The 8,455-nt window shown below is 48.5% G+C and overlaps 2 protein-coding genes across 3 annotated transcripts in view; one reads left to right on the top strand and one right to left on the bottom strand.

Annotated features, from left to right (window-relative positions):
- SLC37A4 (solute carrier family 37 (glucose-6-phosphate transporter), member 4) overlaps positions 1-5,975 on the top strand; it is a 7,309-nt gene extending 1,334 nt beyond the window's left edge. The window contains exons 3-9 of one of the 2 annotated variants that reach the window (XM_009698233.1): positions 483-726; positions 2,039-2,197; positions 2,583-2,668; positions 3,640-3,753; positions 4,052-4,117; positions 5,166-5,304; positions 5,598-5,975. In XM_009698233.1, the coding sequence (XP_009696535.1) occupies positions 483-726; positions 2,039-2,197; positions 2,583-2,668; positions 3,640-3,753; positions 4,052-4,117; positions 5,166-5,304; positions 5,598-5,764 (975 nt within the window). In that variant the 3' untranslated portion in view covers positions 5,765-5,975. The remainder of the gene's footprint in view (positions 1-482; positions 727-2,038; positions 2,198-2,582; positions 2,669-3,639; positions 3,754-4,051; positions 4,118-5,165; positions 5,305-5,597) is intronic. The other variant, XM_009698242.1, reaches the window with a different exon arrangement.
- Positions 5,976-7,623: 1,648 nt separating this feature from the next.
- Positions 7,624-8,451, bottom strand: TRAPPC4 (trafficking protein particle complex 4; the record flags this gene model as incomplete). The annotated part of the gene is made up of 3 exons (XM_009698251.1): positions 7,624-7,702; positions 8,136-8,262; positions 8,350-8,451. Coding segments are annotated over 3 exons (308 nt in total), but the record flags the coding sequence as incomplete, so codon positions are not given.
- Positions 8,452-8,455: the final 4 nt, after the last annotated feature.

The following is an 8,455-nucleotide window of genomic DNA, read 5'->3' as shown; positions in this document are numbered from 1 at the left end:
CAACAACCACCCGAGTGGTTCTGGCTCTGAGCACGCGTTGCATTGAGAGGCGATCGTGCCTGATACTTAACGCAACAGTGAGTCCTAAAGTTACCCTGTGACTCTCTGTCTATCCGTTCACTGTCCTGTGCCAGCAACCCTCTCCAGCAGGACGCTGTTCCTAGCAAGTGAGTACGCAGAACCGTGCACTCTTAAATTTGCCTCTCCCGGCCCACGTCTCAGTTTCACGGTCTGTAAATGGAAATAACTCCGAGCTGGCTCACGGTGTGAGCACCTGTCAGGCTCCTATGGCTGACGCTTGTGTAACGTTTGGAGTTCCCCACGCGACTAAGGTAGCGAAGAGTGGGCGATCCCTTTAACTGCTTTTGTAGATCTGTGTCTGAATTGCCGCAAACCTACAGCGTGAGCCTTGATTGACGATTTTCAGGTGTAGCATCACTCTCTTTCTCAGACCTCATGGCGTTTTTCTTGTTGTTGCACAGTGGTTTGAGCCTTCCCAGTTTGGGACTTGGTGGGCAATCCTGTCTACGAGCATGAACTTGGCTGGAGGCTTAGGCCCCATTGTGGCTGCTCTCGTGTCTCTCAACTACGATTGGCGCATGACTTTGTCCTTCTCTGGCTTCATCTGCGTGGTTGTCTCTTTTGTTTGCCTTGTCCTGATTAAAAACGAACCGTCAGATGTTGGGCTACCCAACATTGAACAAGGAGCCAAGAAAGGGAAGAAAGGTGAGCATGAGACTTCACTGTAAGCGGGCAGCCGCGGGAGAAGGTGCAGCGCCTTCTGTCTGTGTTCTGGCACAGACGCGTCGCTCTCGGTGTACTGAGTCCTCTGTCCTTCCCAATTCCTGAAATCACTGCTTGGCAGGCCTGTGCAAGGGGTTGTTTTCAGCAGCTTTCTTCTGGTAACTGTCGAGCTGCTGCGTTGAAGTAAGAAATCGTATGAGCCAAGCCCCAGTGTAACCTGGTGGGAAAGGGCCGGTGTACGGGCTTCTGAGACTGTGGCAGCAAAGTTAGCAGAGCTGAGGAAGAGCCTGATGGCCAATTAGTCCTGCTCTTTGGCCTGCCAGCAGCCACCTGTGTGTTGCTGAGACGCTCACAGCTGGCTGTTTCATCTCCCCATCTGTGTAACGTCTTCCTCTTAACAGTGCCCTGGTTTTCTTGGGACTTTGTTTGCTCAGATTGTGAGCCGAGCCTCTGTGGGGGTACTGGAGAGAGAAAACGCAACAGCAGGGAGTGCTTCCTTAAGCCTGACCTTCTCCTCCGCGTTGGCAGAGGACAGGCAGTTCTCCCCTCACCCCGCCGTGGGTTCGCTTGACCTCTGGCTTGTGGTGGACTCTGCTCAGTGTTTTCTGTCCTAACCTAGGCTATCTAGTTAGTAAATGTTTGTTCAGACCACCGAGTATGGTGCTTCTCTGAAAGCAGAACAGGTAGAAAGGAATTGCAACACAGATTTGCTGTAGGATTTTAAGGGCTGGTGGAAACTCAGCCTATCTTCCGCACTGTCCTGTGATGCCTGTGCTGCTAGACTTGACCTCTTTGTGTAAGAAAACAGTATCGCTTCCCCAGAGTGTTCTCTGGGGAGGGTAGGTTTGTAGGCATTCCCACAAGACTGAAGCAAAAATCAAGGTAGCACCTGAAAATCAGCACCTTTGTTTGGGTCTACGCAGTGGCTTTCACAGGCAAGGCTTTAAAACCTTAGCACAAAATCTAGAAAAGCAGGTAATTTTTCTAACAAACTTTGTGAAAGGTTTATCGGCAACCGCATTACAGAAAATTATGGGGAGTAGTGTTTTGATTATTCTTTTGAAATCTCCAATGAATGTGGAATAAATTGACTGAAAAGATTCTGAAATTGCAGCAAACCCAGAACAAGGGGGAGGGGAAGCCGTTTGCTACCAGTAGCTCTGAATATCTCCTTCTGTAAGGATGTCCTTGTGCACGAATCCTGCTTGCAGAGCTATCTGTAGTGCCGCTGAGTCGGTGTGGCTCAGCAGCTGTGCTCAACGAGTAGTAACGTTCCTCCTGATCATCCTTACAGGTTCCTCCAGTGACAATAGCACTTTGACAGAGCTGCTGCTCTCGCCATACCTCTGGGTGCTCTCAACAGGCTACCTGGTTGTTTTTGGAGTGAAAACGTGCTGTACCGACTGGGGACAGCTCTTCCTGATCCAGGAGAGGGGACAATCGATGCTTGTGGGTAAGATGCAAAGCTACATTATTAAGCCTTGTGGCTGCAATCTGGGAGGTATTGCCCAGAGCTCGACTGGCTGCAGGAAAAGGACACAGGCATCTCAATTTGAGGGACTTGTTTGCCCGCCTCCTGTCTGCTTAGATAGACGTAGGTATTGAAATAATTCAGTCGTAAAGTTACTGTGTGTACCAAGTACCTCAGCGCCAGGGTCCTGCTGGGACTGGCAGACGGGGAATTCCTGTACACGGATGAGCTTGGAGGGTCTTGTCCAGCAGAGCTGCACTGAGCTCACTGTGAGCTGACAGCAGTTGAGCTTGATCTCGAGCACACAGCAGCTTTGCTGTTGTGACCAAACTGTGATGGCCTGTTCTTTGCTTCACCTACATTCTAGGTAGTTCCTACATGAGTGCCTTGGAGATTGGGGGTCTGGTGGGAAGCATTGCTGCTGGATACCTTTCTGACAGAGCAGTAGCAAGAGTAAGTAATCTGGACGCTCAGACGTGCTGGGCGGTTAACACAGCGTCAGCTTGAGCTGCTTCAGAATCTTTACAGTTTGTTTTGGCTTCCTTTGTGAGTGCTTAAAGATGATTTCCACCTCCCCTACCCCCAATACCCACACCAGCAGCGGAGCGGAGTGCTCGCCTTGTTTTTGCTGCTCTGGAGGTTCAGGATACCGAGAACGCAGAGGTAGGGAGCTGCTGCCTTACGCTCGAAAACAGCCATTCTCAGTACCGTGTTTGTTTCTTCTGTCTTCCCGAGCTCTTCTTTTGGATGCAATTCTGTGTCTAAACTACCCCGCTTTGAAATGGGACTTTTGAAAATCAGACCATTCTTGGTTAACCCATCTCTTTCACTTCATGCAGAGGTAGATTGGGAGGGATACGAGCCATCTCAACAGCTTAACTAAGGTGCTCAGTCAGGGTGATGTTGCCGCTGCGTGGTACCACTGAGAAATAGGCCCGTACCCAGTTCTGCTGTGTGCGTGAGGACAACTGCTGGACACCCTGGAAAGTGTTGGGAAATATGTATGCCCGTGTTAGGGATTGCGATATGCCCATCGGGTTTAAGGTGTTTGTTCTGTTTAATTTGTTGGTTTTACCGTATTCTCCAGATTTCCATGTTGAAAGAGATCTGATTGTTGACAGTTGTCTTCTGGCTGAAAACAGCCCCACATTAAAATCCAGCGGTGGGATCTGAAGCCAAAGTGAGGGTGGAAATAGGGCGCAGTTGATAACAGAAGTATCATTCATCACTAAGAGCTTCTTATTTAGCACAGTTTGGCTGCGGGCGGTCCTTAAACCAAACCAAGAAGCCTTACTAAAAGGTGTGCTTTTGACGTGCCATCCGTGTTTCTGACTGGGCTGGGTGGATGGCGTTAGTTACTATGAGTATAAAATGGAAGGAGTCCTTCCAGTTTCTGAGCCTCCGTTTCCCTTCCTGTGTTACAGGTGGGTCTGTCAAGCTACGGGAATCCCCGACACGCGCTGCTCCTTTCCATGATGGCCGGGATGTGCGTGTCCATGTTTCTCTTCCGAGTCACGGTCACGAGCGATTCTCCCAAGGTAATCTGTGTGCCAGCAGCTGACCATAAGTTGTAGGGGTAGCCCTTTAATGGTGAGGAGTTTGATGGTAGGGAGCGTGACTGTTTTCTTCGCCCTTCCCAAGAACTGTATGTTTGCATTTTCTCTGTTTGCACTACAGAGAGGGAGGCTAAATTAGTCTGGTTTGGACTGCTTCTGCTGCCCAAGTTGGCTTGGGTAGCCTGCATTACTGGCTATAGTCTAGCCATGGCTTGCATCTGCCCTCGTGATTGCTAAATAAATGAAACCCCTTTTCTCCTTTCCTTTTTTTCTTCTTCAGGAAAATCACTTCTGGACTGTAGCCTTGCAACCTCTAGCTGATCTTACAGGCCTAAAAGAACATGAGGTTTCTGCCTTGCATTTTTTCTCCTCTGCCTGTTTCTGCTTTCACTGGTCTGCCTTTTTCCTATCCTGGGAGGTTGGTTAGCGCTGCAGAACTTAGAACCAGGGCACTGAGAAGAGATTACTGTAAGTTTTGTAAGAGAAACCTTTTCTTATAATGATTTGATTATGCTGACTTTAAAAAGTCTGAGTATGAAACTTTTAAGTCCTTATATAGAAGATTCTGAGGACGTTTCTTCATCAGGTAAAATGTAGCCAGTTAAGGGGTCTTGTGAGGTCCGGAGGAATGATTCTGCTCCTGCAGGTGCCTTCCTGCTTAATTTTTGGCAGGTGTTTTCCTAATTCTTTATTTCTGTTCCCTATCTGGAAAATAAGATGGCATTTACTTCCTCCTAGGCATCTTAAAATGGCATTTATAGTTCAAAAAGCATGCTGTAATCTTGAGGTGGTCAAGCGGCTTATCCTTTGTTGTCCTTTCACAAGCGACTGATAAATTCTGAGCCAGGTAGAGCGTAAGCTAACACTGAAATTCAAACTGTTGGGTTTTTTTGGTTTTGTTTCTATGTATGTTTAGTAACATAGAGGTTATCAGGTAGCAGCTTCTCGCAAATAAATGTGCCCTGATCAGTCACTTGCATCTAAAATAAGAAAAGCTTTTAGTTGGTGTCTCCAGGATCATTTTTAAAAGCGACTCAATTCACAGCTCTCTCCTGTGATTTCACGGGCTCGTTGCCCATCTCTCTTCGGTGTTCTGGTTCTTTCTTGCAAAACAGCACGTGTTGTCGGTACATGGTGTAAAGGGCAGAACTGTAGGAGAGCGGGGAGCTTGTGCTGGCCAGCAAGGCGGTGTGGTGGAGATGCAGCTGGGCTGTATGTACACGGGGTGTATCGCAGGCTTGAGCACTTCTGTCTGGAGGCCAGGGAGATGGTGTCAGCCTGAAAATGTCAAAACTCCCTCGTACTGTGTGTAGGATCCGAGACTTGTCAGCAGCTGCTGATTGACGGTGGTAAGATGCACAGATCCTGTTTCTGATCTTAACTTGTTTCGACAGCTGTGGATCCTGACTCTGGGAGCTGTGTTTGGGTTCTCCTCGTACGGGCCGATCGCCCTGTTTGGGGTTATAGCCAACGAAAGCGCCCCTGCCAACCTGTGTGGCACCTCCCACGCCATAGTGGCCCTCATGGCCAATGGTGAGTAATGCCCGTTTCCCCAGAAAACAAACAAGACCCGTGTGTGTTCTTGATGAAGCATGGTCTAGCCCCTGTGTGCCAAGTTACTGATTGTGGGAGGCCACCTACGAAGCAGAGATAATAATGCTGGAAGCATCAGGGATGCTTCCTGCTGCACCTGACAGGTTTTTGCCTTGTGCTGTAAGTTCAAACCAGGCCTTGAGGAATTTTTATAAGTGCAAAAAAACCAAGTACTGGCAGATAAAATTGAGAGGCACAGGCGTTGCTAGTTTTCTGTTTGTTTTTTCTTACAGTTGGGGGTTTTCTGGCTGGACTACCCTTCAGTACCATTGCCAAGCACTACAGCTGGGCCACAGCCTTCTGGGTAGCCGAAATCACCTGTATTGGTAGCACAGTGGCTTTCTTCTTACTGCGGAACATCCGCACCAAGATGGGCCGGATTCCCAGGAAGGCTGACTGAGGATAAGCTGCTCGGTGAAAAGGATGTTCCCACGCCGACGTGAATGATGCTCGTTTTTTGTTTAACTGGCCTAGGAGTGAGTTTACCTATTGCTGCAACCTAGATAAAAATGTCTCAATTTCTCATCCACCGTCAGGTGCCTGAGGGCACAAGGTTCCTGCTACCGATCACTTTTTCCCTTGAGATGTGATAATTCAGCTAGTTTACATTTACAGTGATTTTACTGTACCTCCTTCTCACAGCGGTGTTGGTGAAGCAAGCAGGCTTCACAGCCCGAGCTTCTCCACTAAAAGTACTCTAAAATGACTGACTTCATTCAGGTGCTGTCACATTTAGTTTTGTCCTTACTGTTCGTCTCAGCCATAAACTGTCAATTCAGCTTTGTTGCTCAGGGGTGCTGAAGTGAGCCTTTGCCACCTTCATTCATCCCGTCCAGCTGCTGTAAGCGCAGCTGTCTCTGTTTACTTAGGTGTGAGCTCCCTGTGCGCTCTCTGCCCTGGAACAGTGACAGAGCAGTGAATGATGATTATTACAGTTTGGCCTCACGGCTGATTTGAGAGCAGCGTGGCTTTAGCTTTACCCAGGATTAATTATTACGAGCAAGGGAGATGTTTTGCTCTGAACAAGTGCAATGCCAATGCGGTGCTGTGGCAGGGTTCTCCACAGCACATAGAAATAGGCACGTTTCCAAGAAATTCTTGGCACTTCAGGGGGGAGCATTTAGAGAAGCTCCTTCTATTGAACTGATCCTGCCCAGTGCGGCTTCTGTGTACAGCGTTAATGATTTGCAAGGGAGGCAGCTTTTAGCGAGCGCTCTGCAAATCAGCCAGAAAAATGGACCCAGCAGCAGGTATTGCAACAGCAGCTACTGCCGGCCCACAACTTCTGGAGCTGAGTTTTGTGAAAAAAAAAGTATTCCTAGCATTGGCTTGTATTTTTTCAGTGCAAGGTACATAGCCTAGGATGTTTTTGGTCAGGAACCACATCTCTCATAGCTGCAAGTAGGGCTCAGGCTACCTCCGAGAGTTGGCCTTAGCAGAGCCACCACTGGCAGCCAGCAGCCTTGAGCAGTCAGGCCCAGCACTCTTTGCAGTAAGTAGACTCAGGTTTTTAACTGGGATTTTGTTGAATATTCTTGTTTTCCCTCGAAAGGATTTACTGGCTTGGGGTCCTGGAAGAGGCAAGTTCAACTCGTGAAGAACCTGCACGCAGGTACTTTGCTGAACAGCTTGGTTGCAAGAGTAGGTAGCTAGCCTTAATTAAAACAATGGAAGTGAATTACGTTTTGTACTTAATTATATGATCTTCTATTATCTGTGAAATAAAAATGGAGCAGGGTCACGAGGGCTCTGGTTGTCTTACGGAGAATGGTGCAAGCAGAACCACCCAAACCTGCTTATGCTCTTGAGGTGCTACTGGCGTGAATTTACCCTGCCAATAGAAAACAGAGCGCCATCCACCTCTTTAAGGAATGTTTATTACTTCTACACAGAAGCCCTCTGCAATACCGTAAGTTAGAGCTATACAGGAAAAATACGTATGTACAATTATGAAACAAAAGAAAACCATTGACTGCGGGAAGGCCACAGACCCACACCTTGTCTCTTTCTTCACTCAAGGGCAGTGGAGCTGCAACAGCAGAATAAGCTTCTGTGGCCCAATGTAAACAGTACTAACAAATCTGTTTAAGATAAATTTCACAATCAAGAAGATAAAATGGTATCTTGGGAGATAATGAAGCATGTTTTGGGGATACGCAGTCTCTGCTGTGGAGGCGAGAGGTCCGTGAGAGGCCAGCCGGAGAAGAGAGAGACCTTGCTCTTCAGAGAAAAGAGTCCGTGCAGTAGCTGAGCCTTTCTCTACGATCCAGGTCCGAAGGGTCCAGCTTTCTCTGCCACCTCCAGAGCAAGTTTCAAGTTCTGATCAAATAACTCGCACCTGAAACAGTCAGAAAAGCAGAAGGGGATGACTTTACCTATGGAACAGGCTAACGATGATAGGATCTCCACATCCTTTGGCTCTGCATCCTTCCAGGACATACTCTGTAAGCCAGGAGACAGCAACCTGACTGCTGTCAAACTTTGGCCTGGCCATTAATTAAGATTAAAGCTTCTTGTATGGGATTGAGTGTTGCATTAGGACAGCAGGGTTTGTACCAAGGAAGAGCACCTCCCACTTCCCCAGCAGAACAGCGCTGGAAAAAGCACAGGTTAGTATCCTGTCCCTACAGCAGTGTGCTGTGTTTTCTCCCTTCCCTCAACCTTTGGGTCTGCTTTGCTACCTAACTGAAGGGCTGTCAGCATTTGTTACCGCACAGGCGGAGAGCGACGAGGGGTTGCGGCTCCGTTACTAAAAGTGGGCTTTTCCTTACCTGATTGGCATCTCCAGGGAGTAGAAAGGATTTTTCAGAGCGAAGTCAGAGTAAATTTCATAGATCTTGCGGAGAAGTGAGTCTATCCCCGCCTGCCTTGGGTCAGCAAGAACCATGAATTTGATGCCTGGAGCCATAATGACAGGAGCGTGAGGAAGGCCGAGTTCCGTGACAGCCCCAGCAAAGCAGACCGGTGCCCGGGGCCGGACGGTACCTGTCAATGTCTGGAAGCAGTGCAGCTTGAAGGTGTCGGTCTCCAGCATCTCGATCCCAGAGCTTCCGACCTCGGGGGACAGCTGCGACCCGATGGCGAACAGCCT

Source organism: Cariama cristata, unplaced genomic scaffold, assembly GCF_000690535.1.
Source record: "Cariama cristata isolate BGI_N322 unplaced genomic scaffold, ASM69053v1 scaffold26460, whole genome shotgun sequence".
Taxonomy (NCBI): domain Eukaryota; kingdom Metazoa; phylum Chordata; class Aves; order Cariamiformes; family Cariamidae; genus Cariama; species Cariama cristata.
Note: the sequence above shows the minus strand (reverse complement) of the source record. Positions and strands in the feature narration are given on the sequence as shown.